The sequence below is a fragment of the Zootoca vivipara genome, chromosome 1, assembly GCF_963506605.1.
Source record: "Zootoca vivipara chromosome 1, rZooViv1.1, whole genome shotgun sequence".
Taxonomy (NCBI): domain Eukaryota; kingdom Metazoa; phylum Chordata; class Lepidosauria; order Squamata; family Lacertidae; genus Zootoca; species Zootoca vivipara.
The window spans coordinates 125,203,322-125,229,406 of NC_083276.1; the positions used below are offsets into that span (position 1 = coordinate 125,203,322).

At 46.2% G+C, this 26,085-nt stretch overlaps 1 protein-coding gene and 1 long non-coding RNA gene across 2 annotated transcripts in view; one reads left to right on the forward strand and one right to left on the reverse strand.

Moving 5' to 3' along the window:
• Nucleotides 1-20,408, reverse strand: part of LOC118096098 (uncharacterized) — a 124,163-nt gene extending 103,755 nt beyond the window's left edge. The window contains exon 1 of the long non-coding RNA XR_004693868.2: nt 20,295-20,408. This is a non-coding gene — a long non-coding RNA (uncharacterized LOC118096098). The remainder of the gene's footprint in view (nt 1-20,294) is intronic.
• A 345-nt stretch (nt 20,409-20,753) lies between these two features.
• On the forward strand, nt 20,754-23,752 carry FZD7 (frizzled class receptor 7). Its single transcript, XM_035114306.2, has one exon. The coding sequence runs from the start codon at nt 21,601-21,603 to the stop codon at nt 23,341-23,343; it is 1,743 nt and encodes a 580-aa protein (XP_034970197.1). The 5' UTR covers nt 20,754-21,600; the 3' UTR covers nt 23,344-23,752.
• Nucleotides 23,753-26,085: the final 2,333 nt, after the last annotated feature.

The window sequence follows — 26,085 nt, forward strand, 5'->3', positions numbered from 1 at the left end:
TACCTGAGAAGACAACCAGATGCAGAAGTCATATTGAAGCTCTCTTGCACCTTCAATAATTGTAATTATTGAATGACAAGTTAGACCTGTCGAAATCCCCTGTTTAAGGTGCAAGAGTCCTGTTCACTCTTGCACACTCTCCATGCCTTCTTGTTACAATAAGGGCAGGTCATACGCTGCAAAACCTTTGCCCAAGTTTGGCACTGGTTTGGAGTGAATCGGACGGCGTCGGGTTTTTGGTGACCCCCGGGTTTGAGTGTCAATGACTCCGTTTATGGGGCTCCGCAAAACGCGGGGTTTTCACTGCAAAACAATTGCAAAACTTTGGCACAGGCTTGGAGGGGACACATGTTTTAGGTCCTGAGAGTTGAAGTTTTATTCCTGGTGATGCCCGGCATTTATTTAATTAATTACAGAACACATTTACACCAGTTTAACTGTCATTCTCTTCCCAGGGAACAGAAGTTTAGTGAGGGATTTCCCTAGTGGGAAATTTCCAGTGGTCTAAGGGCCGGATTTAGTTTTGATGAGGCCCTAAGCTACTGAAGATAATGGCATGGCCCTTTCTATGTCTAGCTGTCCTTTGTCAGCAACAAATTGTCGCTGTTTTTTTGTGTTGAATATATGCTATATGGAAATTTATGGACCTAATAGATACCTAAAGATGAATATTTTTCTAAAGTAATTTTATAATGGGGGTCAAAATAAATAAATAATGTATTACATGAAGTCAATTAGCAGGCATAAGACCCATACCCTTAGTCTACGCTGCCTGATCATCAGTCTACAAGCACTCTCTAATATTAGATAACAGGGACAACAGCTTGAACTACATTAAACTGTGCTGCACTGCGGTCTGCCGCTGCACACTACATGTTGCCCTGCAACCAGTCCATGCAGAATGTGTAGGCACCCTTTGTATAGAAATGAGCAAACCAGTGATATTTAGGGAGCAGGCTAGCAGGCGGGGCCCATGACTTAGAGCAGGCAGCCCCAAACTGTGGCCCTCCGGATGTTTTGGCTTACAACTCCCATGATCCCTAGCTAACAGGACTAGTGGTCGGGGAAGATGGGAATTGTAGTCCAAAACATCTGGAGGGCCAAAGTTTGGGGATGCCTGTCCTATTCCATAATGATGATGATGATGATTGTATGATTTATACCAGGCATCCCCAAACTGCGGCCCTCCAGATGTTTTGGCCTACAACTCCCATGATCCCTAGCTAACAGGACCAGTGGTCGGGGAAGATGGGAATTGTAGTCCAAAACATCTGGAGGGCCAAAGTTTGGGGATGCCTGACTTAGAGCATAGGAGCCTCCACAACACAAAACACTGTTGTTGTATGTAGGTTTTATTTTAATCTTATATTTTGGAAATGTACAGCCAGATTTTTTTTCCTTTATTTTTTTGGGGGGGCCCCCAAGAGAGTGGGGCCCTAAGCTATAGCTTGTTTAGCTTATATGTAAATCCGGCACCGAGTGGTGTCACGGAGCAACAACCGCCAGGTACCATTATACCACTAGGAAACTGAGTTGCAGATATGCCAATGGGTGCGTCTATCCTGTGAAGCAGTTCAGGGTCAGCGAGGACAGATGGTGTTTTACTTACTACAGATGAGACTATACAGTACGGGTTTATATTAGATTCCAGCTGGAATAGGTAAGGCAATTAGGTACAAGTTTATATTAGACTTCAGCAAACAGAGACGTCAAGTCTACTAATTCCAACAGCACATTTTCTGTAAAGTGTGTGTGTGCAAAATTTTGCACCAGGCTTATCTTTCAAATGTAAGGGGATATGTGCCAACGAGCATATTAGCAGGCACATTAAGTTTTTTAAAAAAAAAATGGTTACATGAGAAATATGAATAGCATGGTTGTTTTGATGTCAGTCTCCCTACTCGTCTTGCTAGCATAAAATGGTAATGGCAAATGTATAATAGCATTTGTGAGTCAAGGACTGTTGCAACTGAAGCCACCCACCCATCCCCCTGTCACATGCAGAGAAGAATAAGCCTGACAAAGGATATGTTTGCTTTAGGATTTTACCCAGGCAAATCCAGCAGCCGCCAACCTAGAGCTGGGATGATTAAGATACAGCAGGGAAATTCATCAGCTAGCAGCACCTACAAAAACAGGTTTTAAGAGACGCTCGCACAGCCGTAACCTATGCAGTCCTCTTCCCCACAGAATTGAATTATGATAACTGTAATCAAATTTGTAAATCAAATTTTACACTGGGATGGGGTGAAATCAGGACTTGGCTATGCCCACTTGGTACCAATGAATGCTTCCTGTAGACACAGACAAGGGGATATTTGCCTGCTTTGGATTTCCATTTGGTAAAGAATGGCTCCAGTAAGCAGTGACCTCCGGCATCTCCCCAATTACAGGTCCATGCTGACATCTCCATCAGCTTCCGCAGAGAACAATTTAGTAAGCAAAAGGCCTCGATTTCCATAACCATTACCCCTAACAACAGTTCCTAGGAAGGAGCTGAAAAGCACCCCTGATCACAGGAGGAGGAAATGTTTGGAGGAGAGATTTAAATGAATAACCCAGTGATAGTGCAACATTAACCTCTGGCTAGCAAGCAGGGACTGACTGCCCTGGTTCTTTCAGGGTAGTTATGCCCTACTTATGAACCTTTGCACACACAAAAAATAGACAAAATAATAACAAGGTGATGCTTCTGTTCCCCATCTTGATTCAAAGTGGTGCCCAGTGTCCAAACAGCAACAGCATCTCTTCTGCCCCCACCCCCATTCTTCTGTTCCATTCTTTATATATAACTGATATATATTAGTGCACATACTGGTATGGGCTTTCGCAAACTTTTGCCCCCAAACCTCCAAATCAGCCTTAGACAGACTTTTCTTAGGTGGCTGCCTCCATTAGCTCAGCTCAAGTTAGTTAATCAATACTCTGAGGTGCCTGATTTCCCATGATGCTCTGCAAACACTATCTGCCACCACCATCGACGAATTATTCATGCAAATATCAGATAATTTTGGTTAGTCGCATTTACACACACACACACACACACACACACACACACACACACACACACACACAGAGCCCATCTCTCCAAGGAGCTCAGTGTTATCATCACAACAACTTTGTAAATTAGATAAAAAAAATTCCTTCAGTAGCACCTTAAAGACCAACTAAGTTTTTATTTTGGTATGAGCTTTCGTGTGCATGCACACTTCATCAGATACACTGAAACAGAAGTCACCAGACCCTTATGTATATTCAGAGGGTGGGGGCTAAATTTGGTTAGGCTGAGAGAGAGTCTGAGACCGGCTGCCTTCTTTTCCTCCTTGTGTTTTTAAACAGATTGCAATGGGAAGAAATTCAACAGCTGAAACTTTCCCCCGTGACGTCTCTGTGCAGGGAAAGTATTCTATCTGTAATGCAGTTATTAAAGACACAAAAGCACTGCCCAAGAAGGGGAGGGAATGGTGACCCTAGCTGTAGCTCATCCTACAGTGTTATTAGCTGGAAGGCCGATAGGGTTTGTAGCCCATCTAGGAGAAGGAAAACTCTGCTCCTAAACCTCCGCTGCCTGGTGGGATATCTTTGGGAGATGAACAGGCTAAGGAGTAAACCCTACACAAATCTGGAGTGGAGTCCCTAAGGTGGTTGGATAGCATTTTGTATGGTATGCCTCCTTCCGGCAACTCCTACAACCACGCTGGTGTCAAGTGTATTGCTCTGATTTCCTTTGGACCACATCAGCGAGGCCAAGAAGGGGAATGATAGAAGGGGAAGAAATGGAGGCAGTGAGAGATTTTACTTTCTTGGGCTCCTTGATCACTGCAGATGGTGACAGCAGTCACGAAATTAAAAGACGCCTGCTTCTTGGGAGAAAAGCAATGACAAACCTAGACAGCATCTTAAAAAGCAGAGACATCACCTTGCCGACAAAGGTCCGTATAGTTAAAGCTATGGTTTTCCCAGTAGTGATGTATGGAAGTGAGAGCTGGACCATAAGTGAGAGCAGGGCAAAGCAACTGCTTATATACTTTTCTGAAGGCCTGTGCCACTCCCACCCCCAACATGATTGGCTGTCTAAACTTCCAAGCTGCGAATCATGACTCAGACAGAGTTTAAGGGCCAATGGCAGAGGCCCAGGTCCTGAAATGTTCTGTGATTGGATATCATGTATTGAATCAGAACACAAGGGCTCAGATTCCTTAGTCCAGACTCACGGCAAACACAGACCACTGAATACATAACATATGGTGCAGATGACGTACTTAATTCCAGTTGCAAACTCACAGTCCACACATATCCTTACAGAAGAGCCTGTCGAGTCCAGCATCCTGTTCTCACAGGGAGCAGAACATGAGCACAAGAGCCTCTCCTATGATTCATTATGCCTTCTCCTTCATGAATTTGTCCAATCTTCTTTTAAAGCCATCTAAGCTGGCGCAGTGAAAGATTTTACTTTCTTGGGCTCCTTGATCACTGCAGATGGTGACAGCAGTCACGAAATTAAAAGACGCCTGCTTCTTGGGAGAAAAGCAATGACAAACCTAGACAGCATCTTAAAAAGCAGAGACATCACCTTGCCGACAAAGGTCCGTATAGTTAAAGCTATGGTTTTCCCAGTAGTGATGTATGGAAGTGAGAGCTGGGCCATAAAGAAGGCTGATCGCCGAAGAATTGATGCTTTTGAATTATGGTGCTGGAGGAGACTCTTGAGAGTCCCATGGACTGCTAGAAGATCAAACCTATCCATTCTTAAGGAAATCAGCCCTGAGTGCTCCCTGGAAGGACAGATCGTGAAGCTGAGGCTCCAATACTTTGGCCACCTCATGAGAAGAGAAGAATCCTTGGAAAAGACCCTGATGTTGGGAAAGATGGAGGGCACTAGGAGAAGGGGACGACAGAGGACAAGATGGTTGGACAGTGTTCTCGAAGCTACGAACATGAGTTTGACCAAACTGCGGGAGGCAGTGCAAGACAGGAGTGCCTGGCGTGCTATGGTCCATGGGGTCACGAAGAGTCGGACACGACTAAACGTGTCCTGGCGCCTGTGGAAGCAAGTTCCATAGATTAACAATCTGCTACGCGAAGTACTTCCTTTTATCTGTCCTGAATCTTCCAACATTCAGCTTTGCAGGGTGTCTACAAGTTTTAGTGTTATGAGGGAGGAAGAAATACTTTTTTTCTGCCCACTTTCTGCCTGCAGGGCACGATTTTAAGAACTTCCACCGTGTCGCCTCTTAAAACTAAATTCTCTCCAAACTATATGAAGTCCCAAACGCTGCAACCTTTCCTCATAGGAGACTCTTTCCATTCTCTTGATAGTTTCGGTTGCCCTTCTCTGAACCTTGTTCAGCTCTCAAAATATCCTTTCTGAGGTGAGGCAATCCTGGGAGCAAACAGCTCAAGAAAGTAAATAGGAAACCCTAAGCCAAGCTATTCAGGGTTTTAAAATAGCAGCTCCGCAACAGAATACCCCCTCTTATTCTCAAGATGGTCTCTCCAGAGAAACAGGTTTGTAAGCCCACCAGCAATTTTTGAAAAAATCCCACTAGGAAGCTGTAAAACAAAGAAATCCTCAACCAAACTGAGCTGATACAACTAAAGGGTTAGCCTCCCCCCCCCCCGGTCCATTTTTTCCTAAAATTTAAAGGGCCACACACCAAGATGACAAAGGGCCCTTCAATACGGACTCGACAGACAGATGGGATGATATGAAAGCTGATTTTTTTCCCTCCTTGAATAGATGCCCAAGAAGCAGAAATTAAACAGGGGGGGGGGCCTTCAGCTGCTAAATTTCCACCTGTTAAAGGCACAGGAACCCACAGCAGGAAAATAAAATGGCAACCTTATTTTGTATTCCAGCATTTGACAGATTAAATAGCGGAAACAAGCTGCTTCCTTTCCAATAATAACTCTGTGGTCATTTCCCATTTATTTATAGCTATAATCCTCAGATTACTTACTCGGGAGAAGGCCCACTGATGCCACTATTTGGCAACAAGCCCTCGCAAAAGAATTTCCAAAGCAACTTCTACGAATACCAGTCCCCGGTTTTTGACCGGCAGCAAATGACGCCATGATTCAGATATTGGCAACCGTCTACGATAAACGGCAGTGAGCAAGGCGGTCATTTATAGCACCTAACGTTCTGTCTCTCATACATAGGGATATGCTTGCCCACTTTTCTTACAGATTCTAAGAAAATCCAGTGCTTCTGGATACCAGTGTCTGGGGAATTGCAGACTGCTTTTCAGCATAGCTGCCAAGTCTCCCGTTTTCCCCGGGAAACACCCGTTTTTCCAGCTGTCCCCCACCGAAAAAATGGATTTTTTTGTTTTCCCCCGGTTTATTCTGGTGCGGCGGCCATTTTGGAACTGGGCGGAGCATGCTCAGAAGCGACTTTTGATGCTGCTCTTCCCAGTTCCAAAATGGCTGCAGTTCCAAAATGGCCACCGCGCTACTTCCGATATGCTACTTTCGGTCCGGTCCCTTGTTTTTCAGAGAGGAACTTGGCAGGTATGGCTTTTCAGTGTCCCACCACCAGGATCTGGGAACTAAGTCGTCTTCTTCTGTGCCCCCTCTGGGGGTCTCCTGGGCAGGGGGCTCCCACCACTCTTCCTTATCCAACCAGTCCCTGACAGCTCCCATGACAGGCAACTCTTCATGTTACCAGGAGGAAGAGGGGCAAGGCAGAGGCGACCTGGTTCTGCCAGTGTTTGCACTGTGCCCGCCTTCCCCCTCCCAGGGAACTGCAGCATCACTCTGCCAACCACGACCGCTGGCAGAGCCTCACCAGGATTGTAGAACAAGCCTTCCAGCCCGACCCCAATATTGCCGGGGATCGAACCTGAGTTTTTCTGCATGCGAATCAGATGCTTTACCAATGAGCTTGGGCCCCTTCCTGCCATATGAATATCAAGGCCCTTCGTTATCATTCAGTCACAGTCCAATTTCTGGTCTAGTTCCGAGAGAACTGCTTTGGCTACTTGAAGAAAGCCATGGACAAAATTATGGTTGGAATCAGATTTGGCAGCAGTCATTCATCCCTCCCCGGCCAGTTTCTGTCTTGGAGATCTGGTTTCGATTCATCGCCCCGTGTCCATTTCCCTTCTGCCATTTAGGTCTTCAAGATTCTTGGCCATATGGCTCCTCCAAGCTCACCTGTCAGTCACAGCTTGGAGGTCAGGAAGGAAGGAGCACAATTTCACATTTCCTCCCAGGTGATCCTTTCCTGATTTGTCATAGATATATTGGTATCCATTTCACCACGACTCCTTTTCTGTCTTTTCAGTACTAAATATCAGAAAGAACTTTCTAACACAGGGGTAGGCCACCTAAGGCCTGGGGGCCGGATCCAGCCCAATCGCCTTCTAAATCCGGCCCGCCAACGGTCCGGGAATCAGCGTGTTTTTACATAAGTAGAATGTGTCCTTTTATTTAAAATGCATCTTTGGATTAATTGCATAGGAATTTGTTCATATTTTTTTTCCAAAATATAGTCCGGCCCACCACATGGTCTGAGTGATGGTGGACCAGCCCACGGCTGAAAAAGGTTGCTGAACCCTGTTCTAACAGTAAGAGCTGTTCAACAATCAGGGTTTTGCCAGACTCAATAGAGGACAGGACCTCTGTGCCTTTAATTGCCCTGCTCTCTTTTGCGTCTGGAAACCTTCAAGAGAAACCAGCAGACCCTTTGTTTAATTTCCAAGCAAAGGGTCTGCTGGTTTCTCTTTAAGGTTTCCAGACTCAAAAGAGAGCAGGGCAATTAAAGGCACAGAAGTCCTGTCCTCTATTGAGTCTGGCAACCCTATCAACAATGGAATAGACTCCCACGAGAGGTGGGAGACTCTCATTCCTTGAAGGTTTTTAAGCAGAGGTTGGATGGCCTTCTATCATGGATGCTTTAGTTGAGATTCCTGCATTGCAGGGGGTTGGACTATGTTTCTATTATCTTCCCTCCCCCCCAAAGAAATTGATAGTCAACAGAGAAGAGAGGATGTCTTATTTTTCTCTCTGTTAAAGCATAAATATCCAATGCTAGCAAATAAGTGTCTAGGTGTCGAGGAATGCATAGGAAACAGCCCAGCCAGGATGCTCAACAAAAAAATCTATAATCTCTCTTGAACAGGAACAGAACACACACAGGAAACTATCAACCCAAAAAAGTCCAGTGCCACCTAGTGACTAAACTAAATAATGACGTTATCCACACACACTTATTTAAAAAAACAATGATACTATAAATAAATAATATTGAAACATCTTGTAGTTTGAGTACTCAGTCATATATCTTGAACGCTTCCGTTAACTTAGCAAGAATGAGTGTCAATCTACCTATTAGTTATTTTATTGATAATCATCAGTGTATACAACTTTTTTCTCAGGGCCTTAGCTCCCAGCAAACCCCGTAGCGATACTACAAACCTAACATGCCTCTTAAACCCTCAACTAGTTTGTAAAATCTCTTTAGAGCAGTAGCAAGTACAAGGACAGGTAGTGTATCAAATGCACTGGTGATCTTTAATCATCTCATGTACCTAGTAAAGTCTTAAGGTTTGCACATTTCATAGGGTATATGCAGGGCCGGATTTAGGTTTGATGAGGCCCCAAGCTACTGAAGGTAATGGGGTCCTTTATATGTCCAGCTGTCCTTTGTCAACAACAAATTGTCACTGTTTTTTTGTGTTGAATATATGCTATATAAAATAAAAAAATTCCTTCAGTAGCACCTTAAAGACCAACTAAGTTTTTATTTTGGTATGAGCTTTCGTGTGCATGCACACTTCTTCAGATACACTGAAACAGAAGCCACCAGACCCTTATGTATATTCAGAGGGTGGGGGGTGGGGGTGATGGGAATGGGTGATGGGCTGATAGGAGTGGTAAACCTGTAGATGACTGTTAATGACTGCAATTGGTCTTGCGGTAGGGGAAGCAAGGGCTGAGGTGCTAAGGAAAGCTACTGAAGGAATTTTTTTATTTTGTTTCGACTCAGACCAACACGGCTACCTACCTGTAACTATATGCTATATAGTAATTTATGGACCTAATAGGTACCTAAAGCCATTTGCACATAACAAAATATGTATTTTATCAAAGTAATTGTTGAACTGAAATACAATTAAGAAGAAGTATATGCAACCAGTCCATGCAGAATGTAGGCACCCTATACAGTATATAGAAGTGAGCAAACCAGTGATAGTTTAGGGAGCAGGCTAACAGGTGGGGCCCATTACTTACATCATAGGAGCCTCCACAACACAAAACACTGTTGCTGTATGTAGGTTTTATTTTATTCATTTTTTTATCTTATATTTTGGAAATGTACATCCAGTTTTTTTTTCCTTTAATTTTTTTGGGGGTGGGTGGGCAAGAGAGTGGGGCCCTAAGCTATAGCTTGTTTAGTTTATACGTAAATCCCTCACTGGGTATATGAGTATCGCATCTGGACCGCAGGTTTCATCTTGAGAGTACCACACATTGACCCTTTCAGGTAGGCTAGGAGAGAACGACATGGCCAAGGCTTTGTAGGGGATTTGAAAACTCGGGTCTTCCTGCACAGTGTCAGCCAAGTCAAATGACACCCACATACATTACAAGGGTGGTGATAAGGATCCTGTCATCAGACACTTATGCAGGCGCTCACTTCCTGTATATCATTTGAGGTCTGCACTCTGAAGCGAGCCAAGTCCTCTGCTCTCAAACAGTACTTTGCAATACTGGGGACATTTTAAGGGCTGAACTGAATTCCACCCTCAACTTTTAATTGCCTTTGATATTCGCCCCTTTAAACCCTGCAGAAATAACGAGGATAACGTGAGGCTATTTCCATTTTAGCTTGTGCACGGGAATTTTTATTTGCAGCTGAAGCCCATTTGAGATCCAGCTGTGTGTTTCCACAGCATACTCCTGGCAACCCCCAGTACATTCTTCCTCTGAAGCAATGCGCAGCTCCACACATGCTTCCAATTATTGTTTCTAGCCCCCGAAAAAATAGAATAAAAAATGTATTCCAGTACCTATTCATAGGAGCCTTTTTCTTTTTAGGCAAGCAGTGCAACACATAAAGATTTTTTTGTGTGTGTGTGTGTTTTGTTTAAGCCTTCGAGAGTGGGAGCTACATGACTGTACATCACACCACCTGTCTACGTGGAGCCGTCTGCATGGGATCCGAATAAACCTCTGCAGTTTTGCAATTAGCATCAGACGCCACACACTGCCAGGCAAGGCAGTCCGCTGGAGGGGAAGAGGAGGAGGAGGAGAGCCTTAAATATCAGCCACGTAATTAAACAGAGAAGGCTCTCCACCCCACCAGAGTATCAATAATGGGGCAAGGGAGGCTTGGAAGTGTTATTTCCCAGTGCTCACGAGGGAAATAAGCAAAGCGATTTCAGCCGCGCTGTGACGCCCATTATTGGCAGCTGCAAAGAGAGACTGACAAGGAGACACAAATAGTGTTTTCGTAACGATTGCTCGCGGAAGAGCACAAACACGGTCTCCTAGGGGTGACAGAAACTGGAGTTCTGATTCCATCCTTCGCATTCGTCGGGCTGCATATAAATTCACTCTTCCAGAGTACTATTAATATTTCAGGAAGGGCCTGTCGTCAGAAACTAGGAGCCTGCGATTAAAGCAACCCCCTTAGCTCACAGTCGACACGTCAAAAAGGCAGGCCCTTGGACCGGTGATGGCTGGTGCGAGTGGTAGGGTGGAAGGCAGGAGGACCAACAGTAGGTGGAGCCAGAGCCAATGACAGAGGCAATTAATTTGAGTTCTGACCTCTTTCTCCCCCCTGTTGAATTCTGCAAAGGAGGTACCACCCGCTACACTAGATGTAAGCTTGAAGGCAGACAGCTGAGGGCTGGCAGAGGACGAACTTAAGTTGGGGCATTGCCCCACTCCCCCTAATGGAGCAGCTTCCAGTAACTTAGACCCCGTCAATCCACTGAAGGACCACGTGGTCCGATTCACGCTGTGCTGCCTCATTATCTCACCACCAACACAGAGAATCATAGAGTTGGAAGGGACTTCCCAGGGCCAACTAGTCCAACCCCCTGCAATCTCAGCTAAAGCATCCATGACAGATGGCCTTCCCACCTCTGCTTAGAAACCTCCAAGGAAGGAGTCTACCACCAGCCATTCCACTGTTCCCTTGTAAAACAGCTCTTACCATCAGAAAGTTCTTCCTGATGTTTAGTCAGAATCTCCTTTCTGGTTACATGAGGCCATTGGTTCGAGTCCTACCCTCCAAAGCAGGAGAAAACAAGCTTGCTCCATCGTCCATGCTACAGCCCTTGAGATATTTGAAGATGGTGACCATATATCCTCTCAGTATACAGAACTCCCTCAGCCGTTCCTTATAAGGCTTGGTTTCCAGACCCTTGATCTTGCTTGCCCTCCTCTGCACACGTTCCAGCTTGTCAACATCCTTCTTAAATTGTGGCGCCCAGAACTGGATACAGCATTGTGTTGGCTGCACGTTCCACAGCCATGGTAAGGGGCTCTAAGTGTGTACTGACACACATGTGTAGCGATCCTCCGTGCAAGAAGGGAACCAGGAACCCCCCCAACCAGGAAGAGCTCCGAACATGTACCTCTTTCTCCTTCCACATGGACCCAAAAGCGAAAATTTTTATTTTCTACTGCCAGCCATGTAGGAGCAAATCAAAAGAATTTAATGCTAGTTGCTTTTCTTTACAGTAAGATTTCGAGATAGTCACTTTGAGAAGCTCCCTGCAACCCCTAACTGTAGCCATCCATGGAAATCTAAGCAATTCTTCAGTGGGAGAAGGGTTAAGGAAAGATTTTGTAAAAACGGCTTACAAATTCCTTAGACCCTTTGAGCAGCACCTCGAAACCACCATATCAAATGACAGCTCTTTTCCTTTCAGCTTTTCGGAGCCAAGTTCTTCAACCGATTATATGTTCCTCCTTGGCGCCTATGAATTTTAATCAAGCATCGATAAACTGTTTCTTTGGCTCTGCCAGGCGATAGAACAGCCTCTAAGGAGAAGACAGTGTGTGCCCCATATTTCCCCCTCTACCCCCACACCTAGAAGCTACCCAGAAGGCTTTAGAAAGAAGCCATGCACAGCCCAAAGCCCACCAGGTAATTTTGAATCAAGGTGTACAATTTACCCCACCTTGACGCCTTGCTCCTTGCCAGGCAGCCCACAAGCCTTGCTTTCCCTGGGCTGCTACCTCTCTCCCCGCCTTCCCATCAAGGGTGAACAGAATATCTTTCCATACAGGCCTCAGAAACACCAGTGCTGGCGAGCCACAGGTTTTGCCACCACCACCCCCCCCCGTGGCAAAAGATGCTTAGCGCCAAGGAGCCACGTTAATTTCCTCCTGCTTTATTTCTAGAATTCAGAGACACATACACGTACCGTAGTCACGCCACCCGTCCTCCGTGTTCACATTTCCAAATCAATGCCTCCATGTAACTAAATATAGTAGGCATTGAGCCTATTCCGCCCCACCTCAATCCTTTGGCAGATTGCTCTGCAGGCCAGCAGTCATTTTAGTCATTCACAAGACATCTAATAATGTATAGGCCCCTTGCTGTGTGGATGTGCATCCCGAGCTATATTGCTTTCCTATTGTCTCCCAGATCCTACCCGTATGCTCTTTGTCAATCAGTTTATCATGTCTGGTCCTTGGGGGGTGGGGGGGGTGGGAGGCAAGCAGGAAAATGGACCTTTGTTATCTTTCCACCTATGCTTCTCTCCCCTGCGCACATTAGAATTCAAACGAGAAACATTTACTCCTTTCTCAAAGTGCAATAACACAGTTAGAGCAGTCTCTGAGAAACACCAATCCGCGAGCTTATGCGCTCGCGCATCTAAAACCACCTAAGTTACATCAAGGGAGTCGGAAAGTTTGCTTTGTGCTTTTATGCCACCCTGTGTGACGCACACGATGCGTGAAATGTTAGAAGTAAAAATATGGGGGGGGATGAGGTTTAGCTCAAGGTAAACCAACTGATAGACAGGTTTCAGATAAATCTGGGGAGGGAGAAAAGTTTTGACTTAAGTACCACAATAAACAGTGATAATCACCCAGGACAGCCACTGTCTGCAAGGCTTTGTAAGGAGGGGAAGTGGGGAAATAAAGGGTAATTGTAACTTGCAAATCTTGAAGCAGGTAATCTGAAAAACATCACCTGAGGGCTTGCAGAGTCACTGTTGAGCTGCAGATTCCCTTTCCTGTGGAAAGGAATCTAATGTAAATTGGATTAAGGACTGCTAAACAGAAAAACTACCATTTGTATAACATCAGTTTACTGAACCAAAGCTCCACAGATACTTAAAACAGAAATTCGTACTACTCTTGCTGGGATAGCCAACACGGTGCCGTCCAGATCTTGTGGACTACAGCTCCCATTCGTATATCTCCTCCGAGAAAATCAAGCTGGTAAACATGATTCTCTCCCTCCCCATTTTATCCTGCAAACCACCCTGTAAGCTGAGAGATAGCGATTGGCCCAAGCTCCCCCAGCGAGCTTCAGGTATGAGTGGGAATTTGAACCACGCGGCAGCGCCCTGCCTACCAGCCCGGCGCCCTGGCACCCCGCGCCACCGGGACTCTACCTAGAGCCGGCCCTGACCACCCATAGCTGCCAAGTTTTCCCTTTTCTCGCGAGGAAGCCTATTCAGCATAAGGGAATTTCCCTTTAAAAAAGGGAGAACTTGGCAGCTATGACACCACCCTATGACTCCCATAATTATTAGAGCACATTTTGAGGTATATGGGGGGATCTGCAGGGAGAAGGAATAGGAGGTCCTGTTGTGTGAGTCCAAGCCTTAAAAGAAGAAGCAGAAATTAGAATATAAACTACAAGGGGAAAACACCTTTTGAAAGCAATATTTCTTCTCCCCTCAGGCCAAACTGGTTCTTGAGTAGTCCTGCAGTGGTGGTGGTTGTAAGAGGCAGAGGCCAACTCAGCTGGAGCTAGATTGTAGGGTGTTTGTGATATCCGTGGCATGGGTATTTAGGAAGCAACATAGGAAGAAACTGCCTTAGGCTGTGCCCAGTGCCTGGAATTCGTCGAGGGAAATAATGTGTTTTGAATGCACCTTGAAGGTACTATCATGTGTAGACAGCCTTATTATACTGAAGCAAACCATTGGTCCATTAGTTCAGCATCGTCTATCCAGGAATGTCCAACAGGTCAACAACTTTGACTTGAACCCCAATCAAACGGGGGTAGATCACTTCCAGTTTTTAACTCTGTGAGTAGATCGCAGTCTCCTGGAAGTTGGCCACCCCTGGATAACATCCCCTCCAACATTTCTCCGATGAAAATAGGGACGTTCCATGCCATAATGATAATTTTACTATTTATACCCCACACATCTGACTGGGTTGCTCCTTCGTGGCTTCCAATATATAAGTGATAATAATAATGAAACATTAAACATTAAGCATTAAAAAAACAGATTTCCTATACAGTGGTACCTCGGATTATGTACCTGATTCGTTCCGGGGTGCGGTTCGTAACCCGAAAAGTACGTAACCCGAACAAGCGCAAAAGCGCACTTCTGCGCATGCGCGAACTGCGCATAACACTTCTGTGCATGCGCAGACCACACGCGCCGCTTCTGTGCATGCACAGACCGCACACACAGCGAAAAATACTTCTGGGTTTGCGGAGTACACAACCCGAAAGTACGTAACCCGAAGCAAACGTAACCTGAGGTATGACTGTACAGGATTGCCTTCAGATGGCTCGGGGGTCGGATAACTCCATACCCTCCAACATTTCTCCAATGAAAACAGGGGCATTCTAAGGAAAAGCAGGACATTCCAGGATCAAATCAGAGACCTGGACGGCTTCTCTAAATCAGGGACGTCCCTAGAAAACAGGGACACTTGGAGGGTCTATTATACTGGCTGAGTCCTTGCTCGTTGCTGCAGTTTTGAAGTTGCATGTGTGAACCAAGTGGTACAGGATGGTCCCCCTTGTGTATGGATAACAAATACACTTTAAAAACAAACACACTTTAGTTTTATTGTAAAATAAAAAAATTCCTTCAGTAGCACCTTAAAGACCAACTAAGTTTTTATTTTGGTATGAGCTTTCGTGTGCATGCACACTTCTTCAGATATTAGTTTTATTGAAAGGCTTAGATGCGACAAGACATTTTGCATTTCTGCATGAGGCACAAGATCAAAGGGAAAGATGTGATAGGCCTTACTTTCTTGGGGTTATTTTTATGGACACTTACAGAGAATCATAGATTGGCAGGCAATAATTCCAGGTAATCGATTTCTCAGAATCTTAAAAGTGCATCCATTATGCCAGGCTTTACCCCCTCAAATATTCAAACATCTAAGGTCTGAAAGTTGCAGGCTTTTTTAAAACCAACAACCACAGATTCTGCATCCCAAAACACACTCTCTTCTAATTGTTTTCATTCAAGATACCAGCCAATCCAAATGCATCCCAATCCATTAACCTTCTCACTTTAAGCTGATGAGGCCTTTAATTAACAGCCTCTCCTTTGTAATTTTCCTATCATGGACAGCCCTGTGCCATTAATAAGTCACGCCACAAAGTAACTGGAAGGAAAGAGAAAAGGTGGAAAACCTCCCTCACTATCTTATCTGGGGAAATTCCTTTTTGAGACCAACACCTAACAGAGTGGCCGTCTGGTGCCTTAAGGATTCCAACTAGCTCTTTCAAGCAAAAGTCCCTGGCAAAGTGGGAGAGGAATGAGCTTCTTGGACCGGGTGGGGGTGGGGGACAGGACAGACTCCCTTTTCTTCATAAACTGTGTAGTTTTTACATGTTTTTCAACTTTTCTTGAACACATCAGTCAAGGTCTTTTTTTCCTATTCTTGGAAGGAGTTTCCCACAGATTGAGCCAACAGTATTTTCTGTATTGCCAATTAAAAATGCTAGAATCTTCACCTGCAGTCATGTTTATGCCTCACTAGAGAAGTCTAGCAAATTCCAAATCTCTAGTTGGTTGGTTGGTTAAGAGAAAAAATGATCCTACCCTTATGCGCAAAGAATCCCCAGTAGGGTTCATTGTCCTGGCAAGACAATGCTCTCCTGCTCATTCTTAAAAGTGGGGTTACCACTCTCTGTCCATATGGGTACCATGTTGTACCACTATGATGCTCGACCCCCACCCACCCAGACAACACACAATTCTTGCCCATGTTCTGTGATGTTATACATCTACCCATAACTCTTTGGCTTCCCTTCCACAGCCCTGAGATTAAGAGTCTACGGACTGAGCTATCACAGCAATCTTATACCCACTTACCTAGGGATAAGCCCCTTGAACTCAGTTCCGAGCAGACATGTCTAGGATCGTGCCTCACATGTTTTAACAGAGATGCAAACTTGTGATAGAGATAAGGAATCTGCGCAGGCACAGATGACAGATATTGCCCGGTTGAGCCTAATCCCTCCAGAGCTTCTGCTGAAACGAATACTCTCACGGACTGAATGAAGTTAAACACAATGGATTGAGTTGGAAGACCTCATCCTTGATATGTCACTGGTGGTAACTCTGGTAAAATGGGTTTGCATGACTAAGCACTCTGTGGCTGCGTGAAAATACGTGTGTTTTTTTTTTAAAAAAAGAAAACTAACCCTGCTTAACCACAGACGAAGGCTCTGTCTCAGAGTCCTGCAATTAAAAAGGGCCAAGGCTTTTTCTCTCTCTCCGCATTCAACCCAGAAGCAAGCCAAATCCTGCTACATTAAAAATATATTGCAGCATGTCAATTGGGGCAGGCAAAAATAGAATTGTGTGGGTGGGAGTCTGCAATGATTTTGTATCACTATTTGGGTGAACATTCCCTGCAAAGTGTTGTTACCCTTTACCCCAACCTTTTTTTTTTTTAAAGAATACTGCTAGTGGATTCAGCTTGCCTAACATACCGATTTATATTTATTGAAGCTGCAATTCTATACTTGGTTACCTGACAGAAGTGTGGGCTGTTGTGCCTCCCCCACATGGGGTCTAGAGGGTGGCAACACGAGAACGGGCCTTTTCTGCAGTGGCTCCCCATTTGTGGCCACCTTCATTATACACTTCATTACACAAAACTGTTCCTCCAGGCCTTTGGCTGACTAACATGTTATGCCCCTTATAAATGTGGGGTTTTTTGGGGGGGGGGGAGAGATGTGTGAAGGGAGGTTTATTGGTTTGCCTTGTTCTTGTTTAACTATGTATTTTATCTGGTGTTTTTAATCTTGTATTTTTATGTTGTGAATCGCCCTGAGATCTACAGGTAAAAGGCGGTTTACAATTTTCTATCTATATGGAACAAGAGAGAGAAGCTATAAGGATGGATAAAAGACCTTCCTAAATAAATACACATTTTCAAAGCACAAAGAGATGGAGGGGCCTAGCTAGATTTCCTCAAACAGGGAATTCTATTGCATTGTGACGGCGGCTGCAGAAAAGACCCCTATCTTTGGTACTTGTCCAAAAAAAAGCTTGATTGAAAGGGGAACCAGAGACCAGAGTGTGACAGAAGACAATCTTGAAGCTGGGTAGGTTCACATGAGCATTCTTACATGGAAGGGCGGCATTTCTCGGGCCTTATGGACGCTGGTGCAGATCTATGGTGCGATGAAAGCCTTATTACCCAAGCACTGGCCTGGGAGCCCTAGGAGAGAAGGAACTGGATGCTAAGCAGGCTGCTAAGCAGGAGCAATGGACCACTCTGTCCACAGGCGGTGCAATGGGTCAGTGCATCTGCCTGTTAACCCAAAGGTTGGTGGTTCGAGCCCACCCAGGCAGGATTGGACTAGATGACCCTTGGGGATCCTTCAAGCTGTACAATTCTATAATTCTATGTTTCTTTTATAATTCTGCACCCAGCACAGAAGCAAGTAGGCTGCCAGAGGAGGGAAACCCCATGTTCAGCAGTGGGCTGCTGCAGGAAGGACAGAGTTTCCTGCCAGGCTGAAGCAGGCTAGTAAAAAACAAACAAACCAATGTGCCATCTAGTAGCTTTTATGGGTTTATTTACAAGGCTGACATAGTGTCCAAAGTCTAGAGTCCAGGGTTTCCCAAACTTGGGCCTCCAGCTCTTTTTGGACTACAACTCCCATCATCCCTAGCTAGCAGGACCAGTGGTCAGGGATGATGGGAATTGTAGTCCAAAAACAGCTGGAGACCCAACTTTGGGAAACCCTGGTCTAGGCATGTTGGGTTTGGGTGTGCTTTGAAACTTTCTGGGTATCTACAGGCAAGTCTCAACTTCTTAGCCTACCCTACTTCACAGGGTTGTTGTGATTATTATTATTTTTAAAAAGTTGCTTTTTTTAAATAAAAAGAAACAAATAAATACCAAATAAATGAGTAGAAAAGATGGCAAGAGTGTGTCAACAGCAGTTCTTAACCCTGCAGCACAACTGAGCCGTGATGTTAAAACACTGCGGATCACTTGACACTTCCCAGAGGTTATGTCCAGACATAACTTCCTTTCCCTGAAGACTCATGAAATAGTCTCAAGTGTTTTCCAGAAACTCTGTTGCTGTTGTGGTGGGCAGTTTTAGTTGCTGAGGTTAGCCAGCTTCTTACTTAAGCATATACAGTATGATGTTTTGTTCTGGGGTAGGTGGGTGGGTGTGTTTTATAAATGTTGTTGTTCCAAGAGTTATTTCCCTGCCCTTCTTGCCAAGCAAAGAGGCTGAGACAGAAGCCAAATGCGAGTGTGTAACAACTGCAGTTCCTTAACAACACTCACATTGGAACCCACAGGCAAATTTTGCTTCCTTCCATACCCCATAACCAGAATTTGTCCAATGTTGGGCAGACCGTGAAAAGGCAAGCCATTAACTTTTTCAGATCTCCAAAGTACTATATCCTTTAAAAACCATGCCTACTCATAAGGGCTCTGATTCATTGAAACGGGTTCCTTAATTCTGCTCTAGGAAATATGGTTAGGACAGCAGCTTATGAGAAGGGTGAACTCAAACAGACTCCATCGGCCATTTGTCGTCTGCATCTTGCTGTAAATAGCAGAAGGGACTGTTGGCCTTCCTCCTTAAGGCTGCTCCTGACAGCAGCCCTTCCCCCACCCTCTATAGAAGTGAATGGAGTGTAGGGAAGAGCCTTTTCCCACCAACTCATTTGTATGGAAGTTTAGGGAAGCTTTTAATGTTTAACAGACCATTGTATTTTAATATTCTGTTGGAAGCCGCCCAGAGTGGCTGGGGAAACCCAGCCAGATGGGCGGGGTATAAATTTATTATTATTATTATTATTATTATTATTGAATGAAAAGAAAGAGACTGCATTATTATTGAGTCCTTGAAACTCCATAATGTGGGGCAGAGGGGGGTACTTCTGTACCAGACCCAGAGGCAACAAACAAAATCAGACTCTGATTACTCTTTTAAAAAGTAAGTTTCTACTGTAGTCCTTATGAATTAAAAGTATAATGCAAATCTGAATCCTCTTTTGTGAGGTGCAGGGAATCCAATCCACATACAGTGTCCTGGGCCCAGAAAATCCTCCTGCCACCTCTTCCTCGAATTCAGCCAACCTAGTCTTCTGTTTGTACTGCTTACTTCAGATTAATTAAAGCTGTGTGCTGTACACACTAACTGGGGAGTAAATTCCTGGGATTTATTTCTGAGTCAAAAGTGCTTACGTTTGCATTGCATATCACACTGGAGTTCGTGAGACTTCAGCTAATTCAGGCAGCTCCACCCTTTAATATGATGTCAACTTTCTTTTCCGAAGCTTTTTCTTGGGGGTGGGGTGGAGTTTAACAGAACTTCTTTAAACATTAAACTTTAGTGCATTTTGAAAGTTGTGTTGTTAGAAGGGAAATGTCCCGGGCATTAAAAAAAAAAAAGTGATTAAAAAGAATTCCAGTTGAAGTTGCATAGTTCAGAGCATTTGGATTTAAAATCTGTCCTGAAGCTACTAAACCAAATGAATGCCTGTGTATGCATTTAGTAACAGCTGCTGTGGTGTGTGAATAACATTGTCGCGCAAGTAAAACACTCAGAAAACAATTGCTAAGTATTCCCACTGAGTTTCATGGGGCTACTCAAGAGTAGGCAGTAATGACTGCTGGCCTCTCCCTTAGATGCACACACACCGCCCTCAAAATAATTACTTGGACAGTTTACTCTGCAGAATTCTTGAAATTATCCTTTCTCCCTTTAAAAATCAAAGGGTGTAGTGTACAATTATTTTTAACATCCTGGTCTTTAAAGCGCTTACATGTAAAATAAGTCACATTCCTTTAAATAAGACTCGTGGAATCGGGACGCAGTTTCAGACCACCTGGGGTGTGGATTCCTATCTTACCTATTGGGTGCTCTCCCAGCAGCGGACGTTTGATGAGGGACGCAGCACTGGTGCTTTCGGAAAATTCATTTCTGGGAAAGAAACGGGGTAACACCAGGAACGGTTACCATTCTGATGTGACCTCATCAGATCTGATTTCGTCCTGAGCTCTCTGAACGCCACCGCCGCGCACCGCCCCCCCCCCCGTCCATTCAAACCTCAGAGAAAGTTTCTTTCAACTTTTCCGCAGAGGAATCCCACCACCCGAGATCCGCCCACATTCCTCCCCGCCCCTGAGAGCCCTTTTATCTTTCCAGCCAATCGTAAACAGAGGTGCGGAGACAACAGACCGCGCCATTGGCAGGGGCTGGGATTGCGTGGCCCCGCCCACTGCTCGGTTTGTGAATGGGGAAGGGGCGGCGTTCCATGGAACGCTCGGGCATAAATGCGTCCTTTCCCTTTTCTTTCGCTTCCCCGCCTCCTCCTCATTTTGTGAGGCGCGTTCCATCGGCTGCTCCAGCCTCCCTTCCCGCAGCCGCTGGAGAGACGGGTTGCAGCTGCCAAGCGCGGCGGCGCCGGCGGGATCTGTTTGGCTGCCTCTTAAACCCGGGGTGTCGAGAGCGTGTGAAGAACCAGCCGAGTCAGCGCGGGCGGAGGAGGGGGAACCACGCAGTAATTGGATTTTTAAAAAATTACTGAAAGCTCCTGGAGTAAAATGCGCGGATCAAGCGGGAGAAGCAATCGTAATCCGTTTTAACTCTGAAGCCTAAATCCCAGGCTTTTTTTTTCTTTAAAGGAACGGAGAGCAGGCGGAATTGCCACGGAGGGACTTTCTCAAGGACTTCGGCTGTTCTTCCACACCCAACGCCTCCAAGGAAACTTCGCGCGGCGGGGAAAAGACTCTAGCCCCTGCGATTTTGTTGAGAACCAAGTACTTTTTGGACAAACCGAGGCGTGTGTTTGTCCCGGAGGGGAGACAAACGCGGAGAGGCTTCCCGGTCCTCGCTGCTTCGCAGACGGGTCACTGCACAGTCCTTTGGCGAACGATCAACGGGAGAGCGGGCTGAGCGAGCGATCCGCCCCCCTCCCGCCTCCCCCACCCGAGAGCAGGCGGCTGCAAGAGCAAGCAGAGCCAGCCCCGCCGCCGCCGCCGCCGTGTGACCCCTTTTGCTGCTCGCCCTGTTGGAGAAAAGTCGTGGAGATCCGGGCGGCTCTTGCCTTGGGAGCCACGCGGCGCCGGGCTGCGCAGACCTCCCTTGTGCTCCGCGCCTCTCTCCCGGGTGCGCGCGTGTTCGGCTTCTCCGGCTGCCCGCTGCTGCGCCGGATCATGGGCCGGGGAGCGTCGAGCAGGAGGCGGGCGGCGCCCCTTCCTCCTCCCGCGGGCCTGTGGGCCTTGGCGTGGTGCGCCCTCGTCTGGGGCCTCCCTCGGGGCGCCGGGGCGCAGCCTTACCAGGGCGAGAAGGGCATCTCCGTGCCGGACCACGGCTTCTGCCAGCCCATCTCCATCCCGCTGTGCACGGACATCGCCTACAACCAGACCATCCTGCCCAACCTGCTGGGGCACACGAACCAGGAGGACGCGGGCCTGGAGGTGCACCAGTTCTACCCGCTGGTGAAAGTGCAGTGCTCGCCCGAGCTGCGCTTCTTCCTGTGCTCCATGTACGCGCCCGTCTGCACCGTCCTGGAGCGGGCCATCCCGCCGTGCCGCTCGCTGTGCGAGAGGGCGCGCCAGGGCTGCGAAGCCCTCATGAACAAGTTCGGCTTCCAGTGGCCCGAGCGCCTCCGCTGCGAGAACTTCCCCGTCCAGGGCGCCGACGAGATATGCGTGGGCCAAAACACCTCGGACACCTCCGGGGGCGCGGGAGGGACGGGCGGCGGCACCCCCGGAGGCGGCTATCCGGCCGCCGCTTCCCCCACTCCCCTGCTGCCCGACCCCCCGTCGCACCCTCTGCCCCCCGCCAGCTCTGCTTTCTCCTGCCCCCGCCAGCTCAAGGTGCCCCCTTACCTGGGCTACCGCTTCCTGGGCGAGAGGGACTGTGGCGCCCCCTGTGAGCCGGGCCTGCCCCACGGGCTGATGTACTTCAAGGAGGCGGAGGTGCGCTTTGCCCGCCTGCTGGTGGGCATCTGGTCCGTGCTGTGTTGCGCCTCCACCCTGTTCACCGTGCTGACGTACCTGGTGGACATGCGGCGCTTCTGCTACCCAGAGAGGCCCATCATCTTCCTCTCCGGGTGCTACTTCATGGTGGCGGTGGCCTACGTGGCCGGCTTCATCCTGGAAGACAAGGTGGTGTGTGTGGAACGCTTCTCCGAGGACGGCTACCGCACGGTGGTGCAAGGTACCAAGAAGGAGGGCTGCACCATCCTCTTCATGATCCTCTACTTCTTTGGCATGGCCAGCTCCATCTGGTGGGTCATCCTCTCACTCACCTGGTTCCTGGCGGCCGGCATGAAGTGGGGCCACGAGGCCATTGAGGCCAATTCCCAATACTTCCACTTGGCTGCCTGGGCCGTGCCAGCCATCAAGACCATCACTATCCTCGCCATGGGGCAGGTGGACGGAGATGTTCTCAGTGGGGTCTGCTACGTGGGCATCTACAGCGTGGACGCCCTGCGGGGCTTCGTCCTGGCTCCGCTCTTCGTCTATCTCTTCATCGGCACCTCCTTCCTGCTGGCTGGCTTCGTGTCCCTCTTCCGCATCAGGACCATCATGAAGCACGATGGCACCAAGACTGAGAAGCTGGAGAAGCTGATGGTGAGGATTGGGGTCTTCAGTGTCCTCTACACGGTGCCGGCCACCATTGTGCTGGCCTGCTACTTCTACGAGCAGGCCTTCCGGGACACCTGGGAGAGAACCTGGCTCCTGCAGACCTGCCACAGCTACGCCATCCCTTGCCCTGCCAACGTGGCCCCCATGAGCCCCGACTTCACGGTCTTTGTCATCAAGTACCTCATGACCATGGTGGTAGGCATCACCACTGGCTTCTGGATTTGGACGGGCAAGACTCTCCAGTCCTGGCGCCGTTTCTACCACAGACTCAGCACCGGGAGCAAAGGGGAGACTGCTGTATGAGTTTTCCTCCACCACTCATGCCCAATCCAGGCAGGCCGTCTCCCCAAAGCTGCTCTCTTGCTTCTTGTGGAGAAGACTTGATTATAGAAGGAAAGAGGGAACTGGTGGGATGCCTGCTGTTTTCTTTCAAACTCTGCCTCTTCTTCTTGCCACCAAAAAGATAAAGATGGTTGCTGGCGTGTTTCTCCTTGCTGGCTGGCTAAGTTGAAGAACGCAGATTTAAGTGTCCTTCTTAAGACTGCTCTTCGGGACAGTAAATTTCATAACCCTGTGAGAATTTCTTTACTTCCCATCCTTTAAAAAAAGAAAGTGCTGCAGCATCTGTTCAAAGGGAAATGTTGGGATTGTGCCAAGGATAGAAGCTGGGGAGACTGCATAGGAAGGGGAGAAAAGCAATATACACCCCCCCCCCCAAAAAGTGGTCACATTTGTAGATTTCTCTGCTGTCAGATTGGAAGTTCCTAACTCCCCCACTCCAAATCCAGAGTCCTGATTCACAGCCTTTGTAATCTGCATCCTGGCAGATTTTATTTTTCTCAGACAACACTGCAAATTGGAAGTCTTGCTCCCTATACTGCTATTTTGTGTGTCTTCTGTCTGCAAACTTCTTTAGGAATCTTCAGTTCAATCCTCTGCATGATTTACTCAGAAAGCCATCCATTTAATTTCAAGGCTCTTACTCCTAAGTAAGAGTGTGTTCAGGATTTTAGCATCCTATATAGACTTACTTGTGAGTAAGACTCCACTGGGTCTTCCTGAGTAGATGTGTTTAGGATTTCCCTGTTGGAAGTTTCCCTGACCTGTGAAACTTCTCTCCTGAGTTAATGCATGTTAAATAGGCTCTGCGAAAAAAGTTTCCTTCTCTATTTCAGCTTTAAAAGTCCCCCCCCCCCAAATGAATCCCTGCTTTGGCAGAAGGTATCTTGCTGGGGTGGGGGAGGAGAGGAGCTTTCTGTGTAGGACTCTGAAAAAGAAGTGACATGTTGATTTTCAGTAGAATGCTTTTTACTCTCTTCCCTTTTGTTAGCGGAGACAAAAGAGAAACAAAAGTGTATTTCTCTGCGGCAAGGCATAAGCATGGGATCAGTTTTTTTATGGGGAAACTTAACAAAGAATTTGTTGAGGTTCAGCTATGGAGCTTGCTGGCCCAGGCAGCTCCAAATTCCTTTTATGAAGACGAGGTTTCAGAAAGGTCTCCTGTTTAACTCAATCTGAGACTCTCACCCACTGTTGTTGTGTTTTTTTTAATAAAAAAAATGGGAGTTTTAATTTGGAACACTTGACAAAACAAGCCCCATCAAAATACGTAAAGCAGGCGGTTATAATATCTCTTGGTCACAAGGCTGCAGTTTCCTCTGCTAATTATAGAGATCACCCTTAAATACTGAAAAAGGGGGAAAGACTTTGAAACCGACAACTGCAGCAGAAAGATATTTATCAGTCCAGACCTAAATCAGCGGCGATCCCAATCTCTCTCTACATGGTTTTAAAAGCCCATTGAAACCAGTGTTATAGATTCTGTGCTGGGTTGTGGCCATTATTATGGAGAAATACGTAGATTTTATTGGAAACGAGACTTTCAGTGCACTCCTATCCATTTTTACGCTGATATAAGTTCTGCTGGGTTCCCTGGGACTTACTCTGTGGCGAATGTGTTAATTTTGTGTGCTTGACCACAATCCAGCCAAAAGTTGTCTTAAGGCCACAAACAGTCCCACCCAGTGGTACTTACTTAGGATCTGAGTGGCCTGTAATTAATAAACTGCAGTTGCTGGTTTATCTTCTTCCTAAACTGGGCAGTTTTTTTTTAAAGCATAATAAATCCATGTTCAGAGTCTGCCATGCTGTATTCTGGGAGTAAGGAATATTTCTGAGTAGACCAGTATAGGATGGAGCTGTCAATCTCTTTCCTTGAACCTTATTAAATAGAAAGTCTTCTGAAATAAAAGGGAAAGGGTGTTTTCAGATCATCTTCATCATATGTGAAATTCTCTAGACAGCCATTGATCGAAATAAATTAAGTTTCACTTCAGAAGCATTTCATGTTCCTTTCTGCAATGTTCCATTGCTCTCAAGTCTCTTAAATTATGCTAAATTGACCTTTTCATATATAGATAAATTAAGGGGTTTTCTCTCTTAGCTTTCTATGAACCTAAGGGGTTTGAAATTATTTTTGCTTGAAAGACTAATTGGAGAACTGCAGGCTTTTAACAAGCTCTGCTTCCATTTCCCCTTCCTATGGCTGTAATAACTTTATTCTTTATATGTATGAACGGAGATCCAAGTTTTTAAATTAATAAAAAGTATTGGAAAGAGAAGGTCATTGGGGTGTGAGTATGTGCAGGGAATGTTTGGGAATGAGGCAGCAAGAGGGGAAAAAACCCACCCCAGTAATTCTGCAGTATATTATGTCTCCCTGGTTCAGAGATCCTGGTTTGTTTAGTGGTTTGCTTTTTTTAAAAAGAAAATACAGAAGACCAGCTAAAAGTACAGTATGTATATTTTGTAAATCTGACATTTTGTAAGAATATATATATGTATTTATGTTTTTATTTACTTTTTTTGTCTTCAAATGGTCTGTGTAAGACCCATTCATATGTACAGAACACAAAAATAAATGGATTTTTAATACAATATAACTTTTTTTTACAGTTCTATCTTAATTCTCATATTCTTCCCCCCCTGCCTCACCTTCTTTATTATTGGGTGTCTTAAATGGTTAATGAATGTGGCCTCAAACTA